Raw genomic sequence first — 26,965 nt, 5'->3', positions numbered from 1 at the left:
ATGGGAGTGAAGGCCCATTACCCTTGAAATTTTGGAAAGGTAAAGCTAACTGCCCCATCAGCAGGGACTGAACTAGGAAGCAGTGTGGTAATGATGAAGAGAACACAGAGGATTGATGAAAGAGAAAGGGTATGTATATTCCAGTGTCCCTTGAAAGCTGATTTTACATTAAATTACAGTACCCTTTTATCATGCTGATAGGAAGAAGAGCTGTAAGAAGATATTTTCCCTGGCTGGTAGAGGTGTTCACAGAGGTTGCGTTTTAAATTCCGTTCACTGAACTACATGTTAGCATAAACCAAGTGGATCTTTGTTGTTTCAGCCTCACCAAGTCAGCTTGGAGGGAAAACGCTAGCCTTTTTTGGGGTCAAAATTGTGAAACAAAGCAAAAAATAAACAACCTTTCAGAATCTCTACAGAGTGACTCCCCTCCCCTCTTCTTTTTGTTCTTTCCCATTGAAAAACGTCACAATTATGAACGGGTTAAATACCTGGAGGGAACATGTACTAGCCTATGTGAGGAAACAGTCCATTTGGGGGGGTTAACGGTCTCCAAAAGACCATTGTTGGTCTTTACATTCACACACAGACCAATGGGAAAATGCATCTCAATGTGTTCGTTGTCAACTTGTCTTATGTCATGGATCGTCTGTGCATGGTTATAAAAGCCAGGATGCCTCCTGGCCTGATGTAGGAGTTTGCGCTATTGTACTGGAATATCTGGGAAATACGGTTTGAATGCTGGGATGTTTTTAGGGACAAGGGACAGAATATAGGAAAGTAGGAAAATTGAAGCCATGTAATCATTGTTTACGGAGCCACTAGTTTTACTCACCAAAGGAGGGAGCCCTGGCTGTAATGCTTCCACACCAGGACTGCTTCTCATGCAGCAGCCTTCCCACACCGCTCAGCCCGGGGCTGCTTGTCTAGCTTATCACCACTTCGTTGTGTGTTCTGGGGCTGTATTTTGTTACTGAGAATCGGGAGAGTTTGATTTCTTCTTCCAATCTTAATTTCCAGTGTAGAGGAGTGACGATTGCCTCACGTATTTTTCCGTGTTCTTCATTTCCTAAAATGTCTGGCTTTGTGGTGTTACACCCTGCCCTACAAGTTTTCTTCACTCTTTTATTCAGAATATAGCTCCAGGCCAGGGACACTTTCATTTTTACCCCCTTTTCTCCTTTCCCTGTGAACAGTGAGGGGAAGACATGTCTCAAGTTGCACAGCGGGCTATAAGGGGCTAGCATGGCTATGTTCTAACAACCTGGGCTCTTTCTGGAAACAGGAGTCTGGTTCTGGCACCTACCACGTTTCTAGCACCAGGTGCTTGGTGATTTGGGACACCCCTGCACCCCATCTGATCATGAGAGGAGTCTAATGTTGGGGAAAGAGCACTGGAAAGGGACTCAGGGCTATGTTTTCCAGTTCTGCAGTTAAGTTGGTCAAATAAGTGTGAGTTAAACAAAATTAAAGCTAATTTCTTTACTGTGGAATTTCTAAGAGCCTTTGACATGCACTATCAATCTAAAAAAATTAAATATAAACAGTGTTTCCTAAACACATTTGACCAGGGTACCCTTTTATAACTGAGTAACCTATCAATGCCTTGCTGTACACAGTCTGAGAAGCGCCGAGCTGGAAGTTACTATCACTGCACTTTCTGATCCTGTGTCATCAATCTCCTTGTCTCTGGTTTCTCATATATCCTTGAGGAGGAAACTGCATTCCTGGTGAGAATTCAGAGAGACCACATGGCGGTATAACACGGAATGGGTCGAGGAGCCCTAACCTAACTCCTTCCTTGGGAAGTTGAAGGCATCTTCCTCCTCTGGGGTCTAGTAATGATTCCTAAAAGAACCTGGGGTCTGCTCTTGGCTGTCCAATTTAGGAGAGCACTCTGGGTGTGAGCAGCACTGCAAAGTCTCCCCTCTGTTTCAGTTGTGTTCTGAAAGGACCCGCGTGTCACACAGGATCTGGATTCTTTCCATGGCCCTCAAGATCCACCGGTGGCGGGTGTGACGGGGCCGCTGCCTGCATGGTCTGCGGGGCTGTCTCTTGAGCCTGGATGTTACTAGCAAGGGTAGGCGGTAGGTTCCACTGGATGGGCTTTTCTCCTCTTGTTTGCAAAACACTGTCAGAAGGTTATTGCCTCCTGCATTGCTGAGGTCCTACTACAGTGTCTGCATTTGATGGAGGTGGGGTAAGGCTCAGAGGGGGCCTTTCCCAAAGGCAAGCAAAACACTACAAAGAAATGTCAAAAATAGCCACACACAGGCATCTCACTTGGTTATCTGAGGCAGGAAAGCAAGCATCTGGGGGCAGGTTGACGTGATGCCCACTTTGAGGCCCACCACTCAGTCAGACACTGCTGGAATGTCATGGCAAAGGGAAGTGGGAAAGTTCCTGGATCAAAGGCATTTAGAAAGTATTTTCTCAGGCCCTCCATTCTGTTCCCATCCGGAACCAAGGCTGAGATGGAAGATGGTGCAGGAGAGGTGGGGAGGGTAACAGAGCACTCCCTTCCCAGCCTGGCAGCATTAGTCAGAGAACAGGCTGGCGAAAGACTTCCTCAGGTTGCGGATGGTTTCAGCCTTGGCCTCGTCTTCGCTTGGGGTCCCACGCTGGGAGGTGTCAGATGTGCTGAGGCTGTTAGTCAGGGACTGGGATTTGCTGAAACAGAAAGGCAAGGGGGTTGGGGGGGACAAGGCCTGGACTCCCCAGGAAAGGACCTGCAGAGGCGAGCCTGGAATCCAGCTGGGTGAGCCCCGTCACTGCAAGGATATTAAGACCAGAAACCAGGGCCTCCTTTCCCTCATGGGTGAAATGGAGGGTTGGTCTAGCCCACCCTTAGGCCTCTTCTAGCTCTGACATTCTGGGATTCAATTCCAGCTCTTCCCTGAAGACTTTATTGCCAGTTTCGGAACTCCCAGGGTACGTACTGTTTGAACAGCAGTGTCTGAACATTCGTGCCAGCCTAATGCTAGGTGACAGAGCTGTAGAGATGAATAAGGTTCAGGCCCTGCCTTCAAGGGGCTCACAGTCTAGTGGAGGTGAAAGACATAGGAAGATGCCATATAAATGTCACAAATTTCAGAGATCCACACATGGTCTTGTCTTCACATTAAAAAACTGAAATCTTCTTCAAAGCAGGGACTATCTTTTACTCCTTGCTTATTCCACCTGGGGTGTTATCCAGGACTAAGTTCAGAGAAGCCATTGGATAAATAGCTGCTGACTTGAATTGAACCAAATAATACGGTAGAGCAACAACCCAGGAGATTCAAGTATTTTTAGCTAGATTACTATAAGGTCAGTGTCCAAACCTGGCTTATGTCCCAAAGCCCTGGTCTGTCCTGTGATTAGCTGGGCTGTATCTTTCCACAGGTGAGAGGCTGTCACAGATACACCTGTATACTGCCAGCAGCATTCTAAGCACTAACTGTGCATGAACTCATTTTAATTCTTACAATAACCCTGTGGGGTAAGTACTATTGTCCCCATTTTGCAGGTGAAGAAGTTTAAGCACAAAGAGGTTAAGTAACTTTTCTGAAGTCATGCAACTTTTACGCAGCAGAGATGAAACTGAACCCAACTGTTCTAGAATCTCTGCTGTCAACCACTATACCTACTGCTGGAGGACCACTTGCTAATATCTATAAAACTAAAAATGCATTTATCCCTTGATCCAACAACACATTTCAGGTATTTTCTATACAGTTGATCCTGCACACATAAGAAACAGCATGTTTTTTCAAGGCTATTCACTGCAGACTTCTTTGTAAGAGCAAACCAAATTTCTGTTTATGATGGATTAGTTAGATAAGCTGTAGTATAACTATACAGTGGAATACTATACAGCTGTGAAAAGGAGAAATGTCAATGAACTGAGTGGAAGAGCTCCAGGACTTACTGTTAAATATAAAAGTAAGGAGTAGAATGGTATAGATAGAACTACTGACTGTGTAAATAAATGGGAACATATATTTTTGTATTTGCATGAGGAAACACTGGAGGAACAGCCAAGGAACTAATAAAAGTGGTCACCTCTGGGGAGCAGGGGGGCAGGAAAGCACTGGATGGGAATGAAGTAGGAGTAAGGTTTTTCAAGAAAAACATCAGTATCTTTTAGATCTTTGAACCATGTGAATGTACTACCTATTCAGAAAAATTATGGTTAGCATAACCCATGGGCTGGATGTCCTCTGTTCAATTCTAGCTCTTGTACTTTCTAACAGTGGAAACTTTGGCAAGTTATTAATCTCTTTCTCTGTTTACTCATCTGTAAAATGGGGATAATAATAGTTATTAACTCCTAAGCTTGTGAGAATTAAAAACAAATCAACCAGGTAAAGTGCTTGGTACGCAGTAAGTAGACAATAGATGCTTGTGATGAAATTACGATTATTAATATTAGTGTTTGGAGTTGAAGGAAGGGAGAAGCTTTCCAAAGAAAACACATTTGGGATCTCTCTTTCTGACCTCAAACCAAGAGATGGGCTTGGGAGGAAATAGGAAAGAGGATGTGTATGTGTATCAGGATGGATTTTTTACAAAATGGCAGCAACCCTTCCTCCTGTCCCTGTTGTGTAGCCTTTTACAATGTGACTTTGCAGGTCCTCCTATCAAGAGTCTATTTCCCTGGCAATAAGAACATACATATCAATAATTACCTTAAATGTAAATGGAATAAATGCTCCAACCAAAGACATAGACTGGCTGAATGGATACAAAAACAAGACCCATATATATGTTGCCTACAAGAGACACACTTCAGAGCTAAAGACACATGCACACTGAAAGTAAGGGGATGGAAAAAGATTATTTCATGCAGACAGAAACCAAAAGCAAGCTGAAGTAGCACTTGTATTAGACAAAATAGATTTTAAAATAAAGTATCTATTTCCCCACCTCTTGTTTCTGGGCTTCACCATGGAACTTGTTTTACCAAAAGCATGTGATGGGATGAAATGACATTGTGCGGCTTCTAAGGCTGGAACTGAAGAGGCCTTGAAGCTTCCACTTTTGCCCTTTTGGAATGTAATTCTACCATATGATGAAGCTGAGCCCAGCCTACTGGAGGATGAAGCGCAAGGAGAGACAGAGGCACAGCTGACAGGCAACACCAACAACTAGATGTGTGTAGGAGGCCCTCTTGGACCATCTGACCCCATTTAAGCTGCCGGGTGACTACAGCCATATGAGTGATCCCAGTAGAGTTGGGTTGCTAGATTTAGTAAGTAAAAATACTGGATACCCAGTTAAATTTGAAATTCAGATGAAAAACAAATACTTTTTTAGTATAAGTATATCCCATGCAATATTTGAGGGCATACTTATACTCAAAATTATTCACTGTTTATCTGAAATTCAAATCCAACTAGGCATCATGTATTTTATCTGGCAGCTCTACAGGAGAGACCAGCAGAAGATTCTTCCCAGCTGAGCCAAACTCAGAACAAATTACTGAACCAAAGAATTATGAACAAAGAAAATCATTATTTTCTTAAGCCACTAATTTTAGGGTAGTTTGTTATGCAGCAAGAGATAATCGATACATGTATGTATGAAGGATCACAGTGGGGCCTAATCTATGCTCTCATCTTGCTGGGCCCTGCCTGCCATCCACGTTCCATCCTCTAGGCCTCCTTCTACCCATTTAAATTCTGAGTGAGGCCTCAGGGGGTCTTCCTCTGGCTCTGAGTTCCTGAGCCAGAGTCAGCCCAGCTCCGCCCACACCCCAAGTCCACCCCATACCCTTCCCAATTCCCAAAGCACTTACTTGAGATGGGGGTGGGGTGGTGCTGGCTTCTTGGACTCTTCACTTTGTTGGGAAGTGCTGCGGCCCTGCACAGGTGGCCGGGGCTGTGAGGTAAGGGTGGTGCCCGGCTTGGAGGCCTGGTTTGGAGAGCTGCCTCCAGATGCCCGGGATAGCTGTGGAGAGCCTGGTGATCTCTGCTGCTGTGGAGATCCAGATGAGGGGCTCAGGGGCTGCTGGCCTTGTGGGGAGAGCCTCTGTTGGGAGGGGCTTCCAGATCTTGGGGGCTGAGGAGACTGAGCTTGGCGAGGGCCCCCTACAGGGAGAAAAAATTATTACATTCAAAATTCTTTCAGGATAAATATGGCTGTGCACAAATAACACTTCAAGGATGTTCATTAGAGTGTTCTTTAATAACAGAAAAACTGAAAACAATACAAATGCCTAACCATAGGGGAACTGATTAGGAGCATTAAGATACATTCACATAATGGAATATACCATGGTCATCACATATGATATGGCAGAATAATATTACATGACCTGGGATATTGTTGATAATATATGTTAAATGTATACTATTACTTATGAAACAGTATTTACAGTTTAATTCCATTTTGGCATATATATATATATACATACATACACACACACATATAAAAATCTATATAAAAAAGAAAGACTGGAAGGTTATACATTAAAACCAGTGTGTCAAACTTTAATGGCATATGAATCACAGGGGCATCTTGTCCAAATAAAGATTCTGATACAGTAGGTCCAAAGTGGTGTTTTGGATTGAATTGTGTCCCCTCACAAAATTTATATGTTGGGGTCTTAAACCCTGGTGTAACTGTATTTGGAAATAGGGCCTTTATAGGAGGTAATTATTGTTAAATGGTGTCATAAATGTGGGGCCTTAATCCGATTGGACTGGTGTCCTTATAAGAAGTGAGAGAGACCAGGGACCTGCACACACAGAGGAAAGGCCACGTGAAGATACAGCGAGAAGGGGCTGTCTGCAAGCCATGCAGAGAAATTTCAATCCTGCTGGCACCTTGATCTTGGGTTTCCAGCCTCCAGGGCCATGAGAAAAATAAATGTCTGTTACTGAAGCCACTTGGTCTATGGTATTTAGTCATGGCAGCCTAGCAGACTAACACAGGTGGGTTCTGCATTACTAACAAGCTCCCAGGTGATGTTTCTGCTTTCCATGCTCTGAGGAATGTGGCACCGAGCAATGGTTACTAAAGTGGTGGGATTGTGAGGGATTTAAATTTGCTTCCTTTTGCTCACTGATGTTTTCCACAATGAAGACATACTACCTTTGAAACAATGAAGATAATTACTCCTTACTTTTGAATAGCTCTGTAAACTTCGGAGAACTTTTAAAAGCAATATATCATTTGATTTAGAAAGAGGCCAGTAGGGAAGATACCTTTGTTCTCATCATATCGAAGTGGAAACAGACTCGCTATGGTTTCACAGCTGGAAGGGGTAACCAGAGAAAGCCCACAGAAGAGCTTGGCTTCACCCTGTTGCTGCACGGAGCACACAGGTGTTCACCTACAAGCCAAGAGGCATCACGAGCTTGGGGACATTTTGGCCGCACAGAAATGACTTTGAGTGGAATTCCAAGGCCCCAAGTAAGCAAGGTACACTCTCCTCACCCTTGAACTCTGGTATCAGGACTGCTGATTGGGAAATGTATTTTGCCAAAGCAGACTAGCTGCCTGCTGGTCTCCTCTCCAGGATAAACCGGCTCCTGGGAGAGTGGGATGCACCATGGTTATTCTCACCATGCTTTGTTGAGAGGATAAGAGACTGAGAGGTAAAAAGGGTTGGGGCCCATCTCAGAGCCCTTTCATAATGTGGCTTCCATTCATGTGAGCTCCACAAATATCTACTGTGTCCTATTATGTCCTGGCCTTGGGCTGGGCATCCTCACAGCTCTGTGAGTTAAGCATTATTATCATCCCCATTTTTACAAAGAAACTCAGTCCCAGATATACTGTGACTTACTCGAACAGTCACTTCTAATAAGGTGAAGAGCCTAGGTTCAAACCTACGTCTCTCTGACTCAAAGCTCTGTTTTCTTTTGTTCTTCTTTTTTCTTTCTTTTACTATATCACACAAGGCAGCAGCATCTTTGTGCAAATTGAGAAAGGTGCTTTCCTCCTGTGGCGGCAGCTCTGAGCCAGGTGCAAAGGGAGCAAGGGCTAGATTTCAGCCGACTTCCCCCTCAGACAACCTTAGCTGGGCCCTCTGCAGATGACACAAGTTGTGTGTCTGGTGGCCCTGACACCGAACTGGTACCATAGCCCCAGCTCCTGACTCAAGCCTTGCTGTTAACTTGCTATGTGACCACGGGTAAGTCACTTCTTCTCTCTGGGCTTCTGGGCTCTCATTTGTAGAATGAGGTTGTTGGAGTATACATCAAACATCCCTCCCAATTTGAATATTATTGTGAGTCTATGCAACACTTTCCAGGTTGGATTGAACTGTAGCACCAATTAGCAACTGCTTGCACGTGGCTTGATTCATCCTTTACCTCTTTCATGACTATATGTCCCAGTAGACTGGAGAACCCACTGACTGCAAAATTCAAACACCAATAGGGCCAGGCAGATACACATGTAAATAAAGCAGGTGAGTGTCAGAAAAATCATGTGGCTTTCAAAATTTTCCCACTTGAGATACACAGTTCAGAGACCTATCTCTCTAAAGAGGTACACGCATAAAGAAACTGGCCATTGACATTGTGTCACTGTTTAAGTGACAAGAGGGAGGAGTAGGGCCTGAAGCAAATAGAGGAGTCCTTGCCCTGTCCAAGGGAGCAGCTGTTACTAAATGTCAGCAAGCAGTTGCTACGTAGCAATGCAGGCCCATTGTTTCTAGAGCTCCTGCTCTACCAGGAGATGCTGGAAATCTAGATATTTATGTATAAGCTTTTGATTGATTGATTGATTTATAGCTTTTGATTTTTAAATGTTGGTTTACTTTTTTATTTTTGAAACCCCCTATAGGTCCAAAAACCCATGTTTTCTACTTTTATCTTAAATCTCCCTTCCTTCCCCCTCTGCCTCCCAAGGCTGATAATATCTTGAAAAATCTGGATGCTCATTCATTCACTTATTAACTATGTGTTCAGCACCTATTACACAGCTAGGATTCATCAAGAGACACTAGTTATTTCTTTCAGCTTTTTGGCAAAGCAAACAATTTAGTATTTTTTGTTTGAGCACATATAAAAAATATTAACTCATATGTGGAAAGTATTTGCCTAAGCACAGGATTAGTGCTAAAAAATGATGAGGTTCATTAAAAGAAAACTTTACTTTTACTGAGTTAAAAATGAGTAGTGAGTTCAAAAAACAAGTTAATGTGACCTTATTATTTTGGGAACTCAAAGAAAGCATTGTGTTTTAATTAGCCTTGTTATTTTTAATCTGAATATAAATTCAGTGAGCATTTTCTTTAATTATCTTAATTGGTTTTAAATTGATTGTTTTTCAACTCAATAAAAGTGTGTTTAGCCTCATGTCCCTTAAAATAATATCTCTTTATCAAGTGTGTCTCTACTCTGGGCCAGAGAGGAAACGGGAATACAGTAGCTCTCTGTTTTAAAAGTACTCTTTTAAATGTGGTTTAGAAAGTAAGTCCTGGGACAGAGTGGGAAAGGAGAGGGTAGGGCAGAGGCAAAGCCAGAGCCTGGCAGGGTGATGAATAAGTCGTTTTTGAATATTTATAATTACAGAATTATCGCCAGGCAGGAGGGCAGTAGGGCTACAGTAGTCATGAGGATTGTTAATGATGACAAACATTAAGAACAACATGTATATTATAATTGTTAGCAAGACACAAATTATTAATAGTGAGTTTTTAATAGTGAAGGTTATGTAAATAGTTATTAACAGTAAATCACCAGTAGTAAGAGCTAGCACCTACCACGCACGTTACCTCCACGCCCTGACACCTAGCTAATTGCTTCACTGCATTATCTCACGGGCAGCTGCCCATAACTAAACAGGGCAGCTGTTATTTCCTCCTTTATCAGAGGGAAAACTGAGGCTCTGAGAAATGATGTAACTGCCTAAAACTGCCAAGGTATGGGACATGGAAGTGGATTCAAACACGTGTGTGTCTGCCTGAAGAAGATAGCAGTGTTCCCTGGTACACAGTTGTATAGGTCATGCAACTTCTCTTTTCTTAGAGCTTTCTGCTTTCCCAAGAAGAGAAGCATAGACGAGAAAGATGAATGGGTTGTTTTATCTAAGACCTGTTGAAGAGGAAGCCATTTAGTGCCCAAGGTCGATTTTCCCAAGAAGCAATGAATCTGTTACTTTGATAAAAGCGACTGGGGAGGCCGCAGCATGTTATTAATGCTTTCTTTCTGATAGGTCTTAAAGCAGATCCTTAAAAGATCACCGTGCAAATGCCTGGACTGGCTTCTTGATGTGACGCTGCCCTGAGGATCCAAGCTGGCACTAGAGCAGTGAGTGTGCCCGGGATGTTCTGACTGTGGGGCCGATTTTCTCCCCAGGCCCGAGAGTGAGAACACCCGACCTACTGGTGTCCTGAGAGAAGGTTAGTTATTGCCTCGAGTTCTTTTCATCTTGTCATCACTGATTTATCCATTCTCTAATAAATGGTGGCATTTACGTAGTAATACTATTTTTTTTGAGGAACAATTTCAATTGACAAGTTTACGTATAACGATCCATTTTTCTTTCTCACTCTAACCGGTTGGCTCATAAATCTATAATCAGGCACTACTAGCGGTTGGGAAACAGACACTTTGTAGAAGATCCTAAAGGCCAGACTTGTAAACCTGCCATTTTCTTTTGCTTCCTTGGACAAAGCCTAAGCCTCCACTTCTGTAAAAAGGAAATACTGTTGTTTTCACTGTTGACAAGTTGGGAGGCTGAAAATGAGAAAATAAACGGGAAGTCCCTAGCACAGTGCCTGGCACGTATTAGGCACTTAATATATTTGCTTTCAGTCTTCCTTTCCTCCTTTCCTGACTTTAAAGGGGTGACAAACCTCACAGTCTCATTCATTCTGCATATAGAGTGAGTACACATATGTGGGGATAAAGTATTAAGATGGAGTTTTCCAGAGTGCCTCCTGGAAGTCACATGCAGATCCCTCAGTGCATTTTAGCATCCTTGCTGGATGTTTTCTCTCGGTGGGTGGCTCCTTGTGGGTCCTACCTTGCGTGGGTGGGCGTGGCTGGGACTGTCCCAGCGGAGGCCCCAGCTGGGGCTGCCCGGGGGATTTTGCTGGTTTAGTCTGAGGAGCCTAGAGCAGGAGAAGAGAGAAGAAGCCTGTTGTGATCACCACACCACTTACTTTCTGGGTGGGAGGGCAGGATTTATCAACATCAGTTCATTATTAAGGTAAAACTTACATGATGTGCACAACTCTTCAGTGTATAGCACAGTGAATTTTTACACGTGGATACACCTATGTAACCACCACAAATATCAAGACAGAGGATTTCCAGTGGAGAAGGTTGCCCAGTGCCCTCTCCCAGCCAACAACCCCCTTGCATATAACCATTCCAATGTCTGTTATAGGTTTGTTTTTGTGGGGAAAGGCGGGAGCAGGTTTCGAAACCTGCTTTTCCAGAAAGCTGGGGAACTAGCAAATTCTTTAGAGAATGATCCAGTAATCCATGGTGAAGACTGTGGAGGGGAGGAGCCCTGTGGAAGCTTGTCAAGGTTGGAGGAGGGGGAAATGGGACACACAATAGTCTCTATTGACGGGAAGCACACATGGGCACACACACACACACCCTGCTCCAGCCGGATGTGCAGGGCACAGAGGGGACAACTGGCTTCTTATGTTAATAATCTCTGCCCACAGACACCCAAAGCCCAGTTGAGACAAGATTTTTCTCCCCAGGGTGGTAGAGGGAGGAAGGGACCTTCAGAGCCTCCCAACCTCCCCAGTCAGGAGCAGGAATACCAGCCCCATGTCCAGCCTCATCATACCACATTCCTTTCTCCCCAGGTTGGTTCCTCCCTGGGGACATCTCTTCTGGATCAGGGCTCCCACTCTCAGACAACCAGGTGTTTCTCATGGCTAAAAAAATCTCCCTTGCTCCCAAGGACCTTACCCAAGGCCTCAGGGGAGAGGGCACTGTGCCCCCTGGCATCAGGAGTTGGCTCATTTTGGAGACAACTAGGTCGGCCATCAGCTGTTTGTCTTCTTCCACGTGCTCTCCAATCAGGGGCATTGAGCTGTCCATAACCTTCGGGAGAAAAAGGAGTCCTGAGGGACCCTCACGCCAGGGTAGCTGGGCAGCTGGGTAGCACATCCCAGGGCAGGCTCAGAGCTCAGGACAGAAATGACCACTAGATGGCAATGTTCTCCATGCAAACACCCAGCCCAGTACCTCCCCGGGGAATGAGCCCCATGGAGACAGTTTTCCTCAGCTCAGTCTAAATCAGCTCCGTGAATTCAGTTCAGTTCAGTCTACATTTGCTAGACCTCAGACATGCAACCAAGGGCCAGGAGCCTTTGCTGACCTTTCTTGCTCTTTTATTTGGGGGAGCTGGTCTCCACCCCTCCTTTCCCATCTTGGCCCCCACCCAGGATTGGGGTTGGCTTCCTGAACCTGGCCCAAGGTCAAGGTTTTCCACAAGGCCAGAAGCAGTGAAAGTGGGCACTCGATTATGAACAAAAAAATGACATGAGTTGGAGTCGTCCCAGGTTTCAGAGAGAAGAGGGAAGAGGCAAGGCCTGTTCTCTAGGGCTCCGGCAGAAAACACTCCTGGAGAAAAACTCCTTCCACAGGGAGCAGGCTGCTTCTCAAAGGAGTGCTTATACTGGGAGGGGGCCTAAGAGATCATATTTCAACATCCACTCTTTTTGCAGATAGGGAAACTGAGGCCTAGAGATGGGAAAGACTTGCCCAAAGTCACACAGGCCAATGGTCCAGATGATTCCCCAGGCACAGGCAGCTGTAGAAGGTCTTGAAGGGGAGTGAGGCCTTGGCTGGCCCTCTGTCACCTCCCCCACTGTAGGAACCAGCCTGTTCACCCACCCAACCCCATCAAACACACTGTCTTGTTTCCCCTTTTCCCAAGCTCTGGACTCACCAGGTTCTCTCTCTTGTCCAGGTCCTTGTGCATGTCATTCCCTCTGCCCACTCCTTACCTACACCCCCTTCTCATCCACCAGGGAACACCTAGCCAGCCCTTCCTCCGGGAAGCCCTCATCTGTTCTCCTGCTGTCCTCACTTTGGTAGTCCCATTGGAGAGCTTACCCCACAGTGCCGTCATCTCCTGTTTATGTGTGTCTCCCCAACCAGACTGTGAGCCCCTGGGTTGGGGATGTGCCCTGTATCCTGTTAGACAGGTGTGCCCTCAAAAAGTACCTGTTGAATGGAGGAATGAAAGGTTCTTGCAGTAAATCCTGCTCCTAACGATAAGGATACTAATAAGTGCTATATTTTATTACTATGTGCCAGGCACTGTTCTAAGTGCTGGGTGTGGATTATTTCACACAAATCTCAGAATAGCTCTTTGAGATAGGTATCATTATTTTCCTTATCAAGATGAGAAAGCTGAGGGTCAAAGAAGTAGCAAGTTCAAGGACAGGTTGCTAGCAAGTCATGCGTGGTCCTTCCATGTCTCACCAATCACTGAACAGCTCCCTGTGCTAAGAACTGGGAACACGAGACCTGGATTCCAGTCCTAGGTTCTGCTACGGACTTGCTGTGTGAACTTGGGCAGGCTACTTTTCCTCCGTGGGCCTGCTGTTTTCCTCAACAATAAACTGAGGGGTTTAAGCAGCTTCGAAGACCCTTCCAGCTGGGACTTTGAAGGAGACTGGGAGTCTAAAGCACCTACTGTGATTGGGAAGCTGAAAAGCAAATGCAAAGATGTGAATGCAGATGCTATCATGGTCCTGAAAACTGCCCTCAAATTGAGCTCCTTGTGGGTTTACCCTGGGTCCTTGGCATCACGGATCCCAGTGCCCAGCACAGGGCAGCCTCTCGGTCGAAGTGGGCTGAGTTAAGTTATGACTGTGGAGTCTAAGTGCACACAGGCTTGTCCTTTCTCCCCCTGACCCTGCCCACCCCTTTTTGTTCTGGTTTCTGTTTCCTACATTCCCTGCAGTGGAAAACAGCCGCCACAAGGAAACTGAGGTCATAGCATTTTGGAATCCCCATGGTGGACGCAGCCAAAGGAAGTGGACACTCTGGTTTCCCCAGGGAAACATTTTTCCAGTGAGCAATGTCGTTCTCTGGACAGGCCATGGAGGGCAAGTTCAAGGGTCTTTCCCCTGAGTATTTCACTGTGAGGATCTTCACAAAACATGTCCCACAAATTTTATGTTCTCACCATAGAGGTGGCTGAAAAAATCAGTATTTTTGGATCTCTTCTGCTTTCTTTTCCTGACTGGGGAAAAATACCTTTTATCTTCCTGGTGAAAAAACTCCCCATCTCCCTTGGTCCCACTCTAAACTGAAAAACAAGGGAAACAATTCTGCAATGTTTCTGAGAGAAAAAAATATCTGAAAAGCCATTTTCCCCCTGGAACATTTTTGAGAAGTTTTTTTCTTGTTTTTTTGAAGTCCAAACCCACTTTTTTTTTTTTTTTTTTTTTTTGTGAAAGGTCTTTCATCCCTGACCCTCTCAATGTCTGGAGGCAGGGAGCCTGGGCCCACGAGTAAAATTTTTGTTTCCTAAGAGTGAAAGTTGAGAAAACTCAGAGAGGCAGGAGCTCTTGGGGTCAGAGATAATGCTAAAGCAAGAGAGAAGGGGCTATACTCACAGGAGGGGCAGGGAAGGGAGTCCAGGAGTCCTTCATCAGCTGATTGCCAATCCTCTCACTGAATGGAAGCTCTAGGAGGCAGGGTGCCTGCTACAGTGTCCACTGCTCTATCCTCATCACCTGGCTTGGGGTCTGGTGCCCAGAGTAGGGACTCAATAGTGAATGGATGAATGAATGAATGACTGTGTGTGTGCCAAAGCTGAGTTCATGTCTGGTGGTCCTGGTGAGGAGAAGCAGAGGCAGGAGGGCCAGGAAGGGTCTTAGGAGATGCAGTGTGCCAGGCATTGATCTGAAACTCCCAGACATCCTCAGGAAGGTGGGAGCCTTGTCCCTCCAGGAAGCAGCCTGGCTCTGGCTTGGAAGCATATGTACAGGCCAGTAGTTCTGCTCCAGATCCCTTCAAAGTCCTCTGAGAAGGGGCTGCTGGGGGGATTTCAAGTACAGTGACCACTGGGCTAGAGGGGTGAGCTGTTTTCTAGAGCAGAACTTAACCTGCAAATATAGATGCAACTCATCCTTGGAAACTACTTGGCCTTTCTGGTGGGGAGGGGTTTGAGAGTTGGTAGCAGGACTGTATCCACCCTGGACTCCCTCCTTTTCACCTCTAAGCTGGCCGCTCCTAGGCTCAAGTGTGAATGCCCTCCTGGCATGGCTGGAGGAGAAGAGCAGGGCTCCCACCCTACGAGTCATCTGGTCCTGCTGCGCTGTGGGTCCCGGGAGTGGTGCAGACACACGGGGCTGGAGGACTGGCTGGCTCCTGCGGTCACCCGGGCCATGTGCTTCCCATTAGCCGCCCACACCCCGGGGAGGGGGCAGCCGCAGGGCTCTCCCTCACGTGCCTTGGCCTTGTGTCAGCACCACCCCTCTGCTGTGGTTTGAGGAGAAAGCCACAGAAAGGGAGTGCTGGAAGGGGCTCTGGGGGGCCGTGAGCATGGAGATGTGAGGTTGGTGAGAGAAGGGAGAACTCCAAGCCAGAGGGGCATTTTCAGGGGGAAGCAGTGGAGAGTCATGAGTTGTGGTGGGGGGCAGGGAAAGGGAGTCAGGAGGGGAGAGGGAGATTGTGGGACCAGGAGAGACATGGGGAGCCATGGAGGGGAGAGAGGGACTGTGGGATTGGGAGAAGCATGGAAGAGGAAGTTGTGCGTTGGGGAGTGGCAGGAAAGGAAGGTAATGGAAGGACTACAGAGACCTGTAGGCTACAACCCTGAAAGGGTTCTTTGGCTTGTGAGAGGTATGGGCTACAGGAAGGTTGTGGAAGAGATTCTGGGACTCAGAGACCCTCTGACTGTCTCTCTTACAATTATATTTCCTCCATTTACACCCTTGCACGTCTGTGTTCCCTTTCCTCATGTTCAATGCCCTGCCATTACTTGTTTACCATCCTTCCCTGCTAGCCTGCATACTCCATGTCTGTCTTGTTCAGGGCTGTGTCCCCAGAGCCACCCTCATGCCAAGCCCACAGGAGCCCCCAAGTACATGTTTGTTCAATGAACAGACAATGGAATCTCTGCATGGTGACTAGGGAAGTGTGCCCTCTTTACACATTTGTACACTGAGAAAATTTAAGAGGCCCGAGGGGACAGAATCTTGCCGACTCTTGGCCTGATGCTCTTCCCCTACTGTTAGGCCCATGGGTTGCAGAAACCTGTCAAACCTCATACGCAGACCTCTCAAGGCCTTGCTCAGAGCCCCTGGACATGAAGATGTGGCCAAGAATGGGGATGAGGTGTATGTGAGGGCAGTGGGTAAGGAGCCTCTGGGAGCTGCTCACCAAGGCCTGGGCTGCATGTGCCTCGGCCATGGACAAAGACACAGCTGACCGTGCTGGAGGCCACACCTGGACTCATTCCCTCTGGCATGCCTGCCCGGGGGTGGGGGCCAGACCAGGCCTGCTCCATCTCTTACCTCAATGATGTAATCTCTTCCATCTTTGCTGTGGACGGCCTTGACAGCACAGATGTCCAGGCCACCAAACATCTCTGAGCAGCTGTCCACCCATAGCCTATACCTGCAGGGATGGATAGACAGAGAGTGAGCATGTGGGACAGGGAACAGGGAGAGGGAGCAGAAGGAGAGAGAGGCAGAGACAGAGGGATGGAGAGACACAGATAGACCACAGAGAAAAACAGGCTATGAGACAGATAGTGAAACACACATGTACTCATTCAGAGATGGAGAGAGACAGTAAGACAAGAAACAGAGACGCAGCAAGAGAGACAGAAAGACAGAGAGAGGCAGAGACACAGAGGCAGCGGGAGAGACAGAATGGATAAAAAGGGAGGCAGAAACACAGATGGACAGTGAGAAAGAGAGACAGAGAGAGGGAGAGAGACTAGAAAGAGTGCCAGGAGGGCAGGAAAGAGGAACGATGAGGGGGAGAAGGAATGAGAGTTGGGAGAGATCTCAGAGATCTGACCCCACCCCACTAGGACTTTGCTGGCTCCACAGTATTGGGGAGCTTGCCCTGACCCCATCTGGAGCCATCCCAGACACCAAGCTGCCTCCGAAGTCCTTTTCCCTTGAGAAAGCTGCTTGAAGGGCCCCAGAAATCCCTTCCAGGCCGCCCTCCCAATCCCAGCCTGCAGGGACAATGGGTGCTTTCTCCCCCTGCCTGGGGTGCGCAGGCAAGGGAGCCTGGCAGGCTGCTCCCGTCTGGCCCTGGGGGCCTGGCCCTCTGGACCCACTGCTTTTGTTCTCTTTCCAGCCACTTGATGGCTGCAAGGCCCGTTTGCTTTGCAGAAGATCTCAGTGCTGGACTTTGACCCTGCAACAAGGGGATGGTTGTATCTGGAGAGGTCTTCCCGGCCTTGCACTTGGCTTCCCTCGTGGTGGCTGGATTTTGAGTCACAGGGGACTTTGTGTCAAAGTTCTTGCTTCTCTCCCCACTCTCCAGGGTCACACGGGGCACGCCTGCTCTGAGATCTATTTGTGTCTCTGAGCCATAAGGCCTGGAATGAGGAGAGATCATCGCTGAAGTGTTCCCAGAACTTATCCGCTAATGCCCCTTGAGGCACTGAGGGTACTGCCCATGAATTTGCAGAAGGGAAAGTGAATTCCAGGCCTGAGCAGACCCACTCCCATGGTAGGCTCCTGCAGAGATGGCCTAGGTGGCCTGGGGTTGAACAGAGCCAGAGAGATAGTGACCTGCTGCAGACATCTGTGAGCAGCTTGTGAGACACTGGGGAAGGCCGGGCTCACGTTCTGGAAAGGCTAGGAAGAAAAGGGCCATGACTGTCCCATGAATGCCCGCTAGGGGAAGGTTATGACTGCCCAGACCAGGTAATTCAGTTGTGCCAGGTAATAAGCACAACTCCCCTGAGTCTCGTTAGCATAGGTGGGTATCCAGATTGAAGTGCCACCTGGGATTGACAGGAAGGGAAGGAAGCCAACATTGACAATGCCCCTCCCTGCCATGGGCCAGCACTGGGTTAGGTACTGAACATCCCTCTCTCATTCAGCCCTCTGACTTTAGTATATTACCTCCAATTTAAAGAAGTTAAAGAAGTTCAGAATGGGTAGTTAACTTACCCTGTGTAACACAGCTTGGAAGGGGCAGGACCGCTCACTTTCAGTCATGCTGCTTCCTCAAGCTTAGAGCCCAGAACCAGAAATTCCATGAGGACAGTGACCATGTTATATCCTTCCCCTAAGTCTCATTCAGTCATTGTTGCTATAGCAGGGTGGGCCCAATCCAATCTCTAAGGGGAAGAGACATGGCATAGGCCTACCTAATTGCAGCACTGCAGCTTTCTGGGTCACAGTGATTGGTCCAGGGATGGTCATGTGACCTAAGCCAGGCCAATCAGTGAATAAGAAACTCAATTCCAGGCTTTATTGAATTGGTTGGGAAAGAAGTCTCTTTCTGCTGGACTTGACACGGTCAGGATGTAAGCCTGGAGCTGACCGGAATGAAGTCAACACAGAAGCAAGCTAAACGGAAGTGGGTAGAATAAGTTTTAAAGTCCTACCTGGAGCTATAGCTCTGGAGTTTTCATTGCCACAAGCCAATAAATCCCCTCCTTGGCTCAAACCAATATGATTTGTGTTCTAAACTTGCAACTGACACAGAGTTCTTAAAGGGAAGGATTAGATCTTTTCATCTTGGCCTCTTTAGTGCTCAGCACAACATGGCATGCAGTAGGCACTCAATATATGTTCACTGAACAGATCTTTCTGACCCCAAAGCCCACATTTTGTCCACAGTCATTGAATGCTTGCATGCAAGGTCACTGGGCACGCAGGAAAGGATGTCTGTGTGCTGCTGGCCCAGAGCAGGTGACTAGCCCTTCTTGTTTAAAGGAAGGAAGACCTGAGGGCCCTTCAGCCAGAGTGCATCCCTGCCATATTCATGATTCATAGGAAATCCACCTCTCCCTCCTCGTATTGAGACAGGAATAACTCTGAGAGGAGTAGACACCCCAGTAGCCCTGGTGCCCTTACAAGGATGCTTCCATGCAGCCGTCAGAGCAGAAAGAGACTGGTGAGGACTTCCTGCTCTCTTCCAGCAGCTAGGCAGGTCCAGAAAGACCCCTGGACTTGGAGACAAGATATCAGGGTTCTGTTCTCAGCTCTGTCATTGATCAGTTCTGTGACCCTGGACAAGTCAACTTCCCTCTCTGAACTTTCTTCCCCATCTGTAAAATGGGGTTATTATAAAACCTTCCTTGCAGACTGTTATGGGAAGTAAAGGGGATCATGCCTAGGAACATGCTCTGTTGGTGGTGAGACACTGGCCAGAGGGTGAGATGGCATTACTTACAGGGTCCTTGTTGTATCCCTATCCACTTCCCATTATGGCTGGTGCATCTCCCTAAACACATTCTTTGTCTCTTACCTCTCTGTCATGGCCACCTGCTCCAGCATGGCAGAGCCTGTGTTGGCCTTCCAGTTTCCAGAGATGGAGGTTCTCCTGTATCAGAACAAGTAACACAGTGAGGGCATTAGGGATGCTTGTCACTGATATGCTTTCATTTTTTGTGTTGGCTGTTAGGAGGCTCTGATTCACATATCTGGCTTACATTATGACATGTATTCTTAGGTACACATTCTGTCCTCAGATTTATTTTTTTGTTTGTTTTTATTTCCCTTTATGTTGATTGCCTTACTTGTTGGATCATAAGTATCTTTTTCTTCGGCATGTTTAAAATCTAAAAATTAAATTAAAAAATGCCTACACCATCAGATTAAATCCTTCAAACTTTGGCCTTCTGTTTTTTTCTGAGGGGGAGATAATAAGGTTTCTTCATTGATTTCCGCTTTGTGGTGGTACCAGGAATTGAACCCAGGACCTCTTGGGTGCTGAGCATGCACTCTACTGCTTGAGCTATACCCTTCCCCCTGGCCTTCTGTGTTTCAGACGAACTAGGATAGTAGAGCTCCTGGTGACTCTGGAATTTTGTTTTTGAGAGTCCCATACAGTAGGGAAAATGATCCATGGAGAGAAGTGATTATTTTCCAAGGTGAAGAGCCCTTGCCTTTTCTGCTCCAGGAATAACTGACCTCCTTTCAGGTGCTCCAATGCCTATGGCACTTTCCTGTGTTTAGGCCTCCATTCACCTTCTTCCCTTTGCCTGGTCCAGTCTTCATCTCCATCTTTGCCTCCCTAAGTCCTACTCATCCTTCAAGTTTCATCTGAAATGTGACTTCTGACAGCACACCTTCCCCAATAAGAACAGACCCTCCTCCACTACACCCTATACCAATGTTTAATAATGCTTATCTTACTTGTAATGACTGTTTTAGTCTGCTGTCTTCTCTGAGGGGAGGGAACATATTTGACTCATCCTTCTATAACTCTAGTATCCAGAAGTCCCTGGCATGCAGTAGGTACCCACTAATTACCTACTGGCTAAGGGACTGTGTATGCTGAAGAGAAACCCAGACAAACTATCTCTAATGGATTCAGCAAACGCTGAATGGATTTAAACAAAGTGGCAGAGGTAAAATGATTTGTTTCATGACCAAGGAAAGGCACGTGGTTGAAGGGTGAACCAGGAGAGGAATTGCTATAAAAATGTCTTTCTAAAAGAGAAAAAAAATGTATCTGAGGACAGCAGAAACTAAGAATAGATGGTGGAGGAGTCCTAATGACTAAGGATTGCAGTGACATTGATAAGATTCATGTCAGTTCAGTTCAGTTCAGTTCAGTTTAGTTCAGCTCAATGCAATGCAATTCAATTCAATTTGGCAAACAATCCCTGGGCCACCCTATGTTCTGGGTACTGGACTAGTCTAGTGTGCAGTGATGGCCCCTCCTCTGGCTGCCCACTATCTTGAAGGGTAGACGATCCTAAAACCAGAGTATAGGCATGGTAGGGTTAGCAGTACACACGAGGCATGAAGCACTCCAGGGAAGCAAAGGAGAAACCAGTCACTTAACGTGACCCCAGACGGCAGTAGTTGAGATGTGCCTGGGAGGATGAGAAGGATTTGGTAGAGTGGGATCTGTATGGTAACAAGGGAAGGTAAGAACTGACTTGAGTCAGACGGATGTGAATTTGAATCTTGGTTTCAGCATTTTCTAGATATATAACCATGGACAACATCTCTGAGTCCTTATTTTCTCATTGGTAAATGGGAATAATTATAGTACCATGCTTATAAGGTACTGTGTGGATTAAAGGAAAGATTCCCAGAAATCTCTTAGTACAATGGATGCTACTATTATTTTTCATTAAGTGGAGACAAGAAAGCCTTCTAATGCCAGAGGCAGCAGGAACACAAGTCAGACTGATCTTCTAAGAAGATAATGATAGTGCTTTCTATGTTCGAGGCATGGGTCTAAAAGCTTTTTAAGCACTGGCTTATTTCAGCCTCACAAAACTTAATGAGATAGACGTTATTATTATCATTCCCACCGAACGGCAGAAGCCACCAAACCATATCTGAGAAACTCCATGCTCTTAACCATAACTCTCCACGGCAGAGCCCATCACAGATTTGAAGGAGTCAGCTGGCCCAAATGTGATGCAGCTGCTGGGATGTAGGATGGCATGCAGACTGGAACAAAAGACTTCACCTTTATGACAAATGCATGATGTTGAAGAGGGAGGGGATGAATGGAAAAGTGCTGACCTAAGTAACTCTGGAAATTAGTGAAAATGGTATGAGTGAGTACAAAAGGAACTGTAGAAAAGTCCTGTACTGTACTTGGTGAAGCTGTTTCTCATGGGGATATGGCTTAACAGTTCTGGAACTGTACACATATACTGGGATTAAACAAAGACGTACATGGAAGGGGGATGGTGGGAGCCAGGTTTTCCTCTGTTGGAGTGGGAAGTCACAGATAAGCAACCTGGGAAGGCTAAGATGAATCATGCAGTACTAGATGAAAGTCCGAGACATCAATATGAACTCTGTTTAGCTTTAGCTAAAGATGGATATATATAGAAATAATTACAGACATGCGTGTATATACAAGTTGAGATACACACATATTTCCTAGCTCTGTCTGCTGAGAGAACTTAGAAACAATGACACCCAGTAGCAACAAGCCCAAAGGCCCAAGTGCAGGGCAGAAAGTGGGCCAGAAAAGACGCTGAATGGTCAGGGGCGGAGAGGGCATTTTACACTGAGGTCTGACACAAACCCCCTCCCTCGGACATCGGCCAACCCAGGGTCCAGGAAATGTCATAACTAATGACAAATTGGAGCTGTAAGGGCAGAAAGGCTTAGCATAAAGAATGTGGCAATGAGGTAATCTTCAAGAAGAAAAACTGGGACAAGGTGTCGTCAATGTCAAGTGGAAACGCTAACAATGAGGAGAGGAGGGAAATGATATGACGGATGGTGGAGGCCTCAGGAATGCACTGGACCATGCACTGAAATGTTCTCCAATTCAGAGGGGCTGGGGTTGGGGGTGAGGTGATCTTATCACCCAGAGGGCATCTGAGAGCAGTGACAGGTCTGCCCTGGCTTGTGAGTTGGAAGAGAGCAATTGGCAAGACAGACCAGAAGTATTTCTTGGCTCCATCCCTTTCCTGGCATATTTCCTTAGAGGTCAAGTGGCTGCATCTTCTCCAGTTTCCCAGGTAATGGCAGAGTGGAGTGGTTGCAACAGAGACTGTGTGGCCTATAAGGCCTAAAATTACCATCTGGCCCTTCATAGGAAAATGTTTGCTGACCCCTCATCCAGCCAATCCAGGTAGTGTAAGAGCAACCCTAGATAATACAGATATGAATATGTATGGCTGTGATCAATAAAACCTTATTTACAGAAACAGGTGGCAGCTGGATTTGGCCTGTGGGCTGTGGTTTTCTTGCCCTGACCTAAAGCACAGCTCCATCACACAGAAGCACACAGAGAGACTTTCCAGAGCCAGCTGTGGCAGTCCTCAGAGACGGAGCCATGCAATCAGTGCTCTGTATGCTTGGAAACAGAGCACTGGTTGCCTCTCTGGGGTCTCATCATTTCAGTGGAAACAATAACATTCCAAAGTGAGACAGAGAAGACTTGGAGCAAATAATACTTCTCTGAAGACTGAGCCCTTCACCTAGTGAAGAACTCCTACTCATCCTTGTAACCATACCTCCAGTGTTAGTCATCCTTTGCCCGACCCACCCCTGGGATGAATGCGTGTTGGATTTTCTGGCATTCATTCCTTTTATTCTAGTCACAGAATTTCTATGTCCACTGGATAATGACCCTGCCCATATTGCATACCACTTTGGTGGGCCTCTTCCTACTGGTTGTCTACCTTCCTCTAACCAATAAATATGTGACCACAGTGGGACTAATCCATACTGTTTCCATGAAATCACAATCTTGAGTTAAGCCATGAAAATGATTTGGGCAGACTGACTTCCTGATGGAATGCCACGATGATTGTCTATTACTTCTAGCTATCCAGATTCTTGGGGCTTCCCTGGATCCTAATATTTCTGAAATTGGTAGTTTGGGTTTTTGTTAGTTAGTTTTTTTTTTTAGGTTTCTAATCATACGTAGGTTTCCAATAAATTCCCTTGAAAAACTCCACCAAATTAGATGTGGTTTCTACTGCTTGCAGCCAAAGAAAGCTGATATAATCTCCTACCTGATCTTATTTGTCCCAGAGAAACCCTTTTGCAGCCCATGGCACCAGAGCCATCCTTTTTTTTTTTTTTTTTAAAATAATAAATACAGGTCAGATAATGCCACTTCTTTGCTCGGAAGGAAAGAGAAGGAAATCCAAAACCCTTAGCAAGGCTTCAAGGCCCTCCTTGATTTGTCCCCAAGTCTCTCTTCCACGTTTGCCTCCTATGACATACATCCCGTATATACTTGCAAACATGCCAAGAGTCTTTCTTTCTCTGGGAGGAAATAGCCCTCATTTGGGTAGACAGATTTCTATGCTGGGATAAGCTATGATGGAACATCAGCCTTCAGTTGAACTGACCAGAGAAGAAGGGCAGTAAAGGAGACAGAAAGGGAGAATAATGATGTCCCTACGGGATCTCTGCCCTGCTGGACATGTATCTATACTCTCTGTCCCTCTCACACTCTGCTCCTACCCTTCCCCCCAGCTCCCCAGCCCTTGCCCAGGGACTCACATGTAAGCCTTGTAGTTGGATCCAATTTTCTGGATGCGAATGTCGTACTTGGAGTCGATGAAGGCCTCGGTGGTAGCATAGGTTTTGGCCATAGCCACCATGCTTGTGATGTCCTGGTAGTCATGCTGGTTTTCTACTTTGATCTGTGTGGGAGGATGAGGGGGTAAGTATCACCCACCCAGCGTTCACTAAGCACCTACCCAGTGCTGGGACCCAGAACTGCACATATAATGACCTTGAGAAGGTCAGATGCCTGGCAAATAGGAAATAATTCACTCCACTACTTCCTGTGGAAGAGAAAGGCAGCATTCCACTTGGGGGAGTCAAGGGAATCTTTATAGAAGGGGTGATCTTGGAACAGGGTTTGGAAAAATAAATGTGATTCTCAGATGGACTACAGAGTAGGTGCACTCTGTGGAGAGCATGGAGGCTGGACAATGCAGAGGCAGGAGGAACCGGTGTGGGGGGGTGGGCTAGTAATTCAGACTGGCCAACATGGCAGGAGGGGGATGCCTGAAGGGAGTCTTCATGGAATAGATATGGAGGGCCTCAGCAGCTTTGGTAGGGGCTAGGATGCTAGCCTGAAGGCTCTGGAAAGCCACTTGAAGGAGAAGAGCTTAAACAAGAAAGTCGCCTAATTTGTGTTTTAGAAAAATCACTTAAGCAGTTGCGTAGAGGGCTGGATGGAAGGGTGTGATATGGGGTAGAGAGAGACCAGTTAGAAAGAAGAGAGCGTGTATGTGTGTTTGCACATGTGGTGTGCATGTGCAAGGTGTGTGCACGTGCGCTGCATGTGTGAAGTTTTTGGAAGATTGTGTGGGGTATGTGGAAGGTATGGTTTGTGGTTTATGTGTGTGGTGTGTTTGCACATGTGATGTGTGTGGTGAGTGGTGTGTTTGTGTGTGCAGTGAGTGTGTGTATGTGTGTGTGGGAGTGTGTATGCACTGGACACAGCCAGCTCTGCTAGACCAAGGCCTGGGGGAGAAACTCACTCATACTGTTTACTGGGCTGAGGCCAGGAACATGGGGTGGTGCCCTGGGGTCAGGTAGAGGTCTCAGGAGAGCTTCCAAGGCCAAGTGCAGGGGACGAGTCCAAGACTCTGTGATAGTGATCTCAACACATAACAGAGGCTGATTCCCAGCGCCTCTGGACAGCTGGGCGGGTGCCCCCTCCCCTGTCACCCTCACCCAGAAGGCAGAGGGGTTCTGATGCTAGGCCAGCAGTGAGCAGGGGCCAGATCCCCTGAGGGCCTGGGTGGGTGCTGAGCAGCCTGTTTGGGAGGCGGTCCTGTCCTTACAACCTCTTCTATCCCTTTCCTGCCTGCTCTTCAGTCTCAGCAGTGCCCTGAATACACCATCCCTCCATGATGATGCCCATCCACATCTGCCACATCTTCACAACTTACAAAGCATCTTCACAGCTTTCCTTTGGTACCTGAAACAGAATTGTGAGGTAGACACGGTGGGCATGATTATGAGCATGTAACAAATGCAGAAACTAAGATTTCTTACTTGTCTAAGGCTATAAAACAGCTAAACACAGAGCTGGGAATGAAACTCAGCATTCCAAAAGTACAGCTGTTCTTTGAACCATCTCAGGGTATCTACAAGTGCATGTCTGCTATTCCACCCAATAGACTGTAAACAATGATGGGGAGGGAGGCTTGGAAAACCTCTCTTCTTCACTCCCTGTGCATCCCAGTTTCAGTGGCAGGGTGCCTCCTCCCACTGGAGGCTGACCCAATCCTTTCTTCTAGGTCCTCTAAGGCTATGACTGCTTGTTCCCTCCTTCCTCAGTAATAGGACCCTTAAGTTTTATCTCATCATCTGGTCTCTCAGCTAAAGATTACTTTGTCCCAGTCTCCCTTACAGATAGATGTAGCCAAGTCTCCAAGTCTAGCCAATAAAAAGATGAAGAGACATTATGTGAGCAACTTCTGGGTGGTGACTTTAAGATAAAGGGAATCTTCCCTTTTCCTCTTTCTTCTACCTGGCTGGGATGTGTACATGATGGTGGGAGTTGCAGCAGCCTTCTTGGACCACAAGATGGAAGCTGCATGTTGAGGATGGCTGACTATTAAGGTGGAAGGAAGCTGGATTCCCAACACCATGGAGTCACCGATCAGCCTTGACTGTGTGTGCTCTCAGATTCTTATGTCAGAGAGAAGTAAATCCTAATCTTGTTTAAGCCACTGTTATTGTGGTCTTTGTTAAAGCAGGCAAACTGTATTTCTGCCATATATTTTTAGTCTCTTGCTCTTCACTGATTATCCTTTGGATCAACATGATCAATGAATCCACTAATCTCAAACTGTTCCTGCTTTTCAATACCTCAGTTACCCACTGCTCTCTCTGTCTCTACATCCTCATTTCCCACTCACTCCTAAACCCACTCTCTGGATTTCACTCCCCACCATTCTAATGAAACTGATTTGATAAAGGTCATCTTTGACCTCCTCACTGATAAATCCAATAGAGTTCCCTTTGGTCCTCATCTTGTTTTGGCTCTCTGTAGTGTCTGAAGTCACTGAACTTTTCAAAATTTGGTTTTCACCCCACTATTCTCCTCTGGTTCTCTTCCTTTTTTTCCTGGCAACTTCTTCACAGTCTCTGTTGCCTCCTCTTCCTCCAGTTTCCCCTTGGGTGATCACAGTGTTGTATTCTCAGCCAACATTTGGGACCCGTAGAGAGAGTTAGACTGACCGAAATGAAACAATGTGGGTGAGAGCTTGCGGGGACAGCTTGTCTAATTTAGTTTTGTCACTGGGTGGATGTGGAAAGGACCAGAACTACTTTTGCACCTTGGTTTCCTAGACAGCACAGCATACACTGCAGGCTGTCTCAGAGATCTGGCTGTGTACAACATCCACTCTCTTCTATAGCCATGAAATGCTTTGA

At 46.5% G+C, this 26,965-nt stretch overlaps 1 protein-coding gene across 1 annotated transcript in view; it reads right to left on the bottom strand.

Annotated features, from left to right (window-relative positions):
* The window catches only part of SYN3 (synapsin III), a 447,670-nt gene that overhangs the window by 3,639 nt on the left and 417,066 nt on the right, over positions 1–26,965 (bottom strand). Inside the window, exons 8-14 of the mRNA XM_074375107.1 lie at positions 24,068–24,210; positions 19,374–19,448; positions 16,445–16,547; positions 11,874–12,008; positions 10,966–11,053; positions 5,780–6,071; positions 836–2,670 (exon numbers count right to left, since the gene is read on the bottom strand). Of these exons, the coding sequence (XP_074231208.1) occupies positions 2,538–2,670; positions 5,780–6,071; positions 10,966–11,053; positions 11,874–12,008; positions 16,445–16,547; positions 19,374–19,448; positions 24,068–24,210 (969 nt within the window). The 3' untranslated portion in view covers positions 836–2,537. The remainder of the gene's footprint in view (positions 1–835; positions 2,671–5,779; positions 6,072–10,965; positions 11,054–11,873; positions 12,009–16,444; positions 16,548–19,373; positions 19,449–24,067; positions 24,211–26,965) is intronic.

This window comes from Camelus bactrianus, chromosome 12 (assembly GCF_048773025.1).
Source record: "Camelus bactrianus isolate YW-2024 breed Bactrian camel chromosome 12, ASM4877302v1, whole genome shotgun sequence".
In the NCBI taxonomy this organism is placed as follows: domain Eukaryota; kingdom Metazoa; phylum Chordata; class Mammalia; order Artiodactyla; family Camelidae; genus Camelus; species Camelus bactrianus.
The sequence above is the reverse complement of the archived record's forward strand: the minus strand, read 5'-3'. Positions and strand labels throughout refer to the sequence as shown.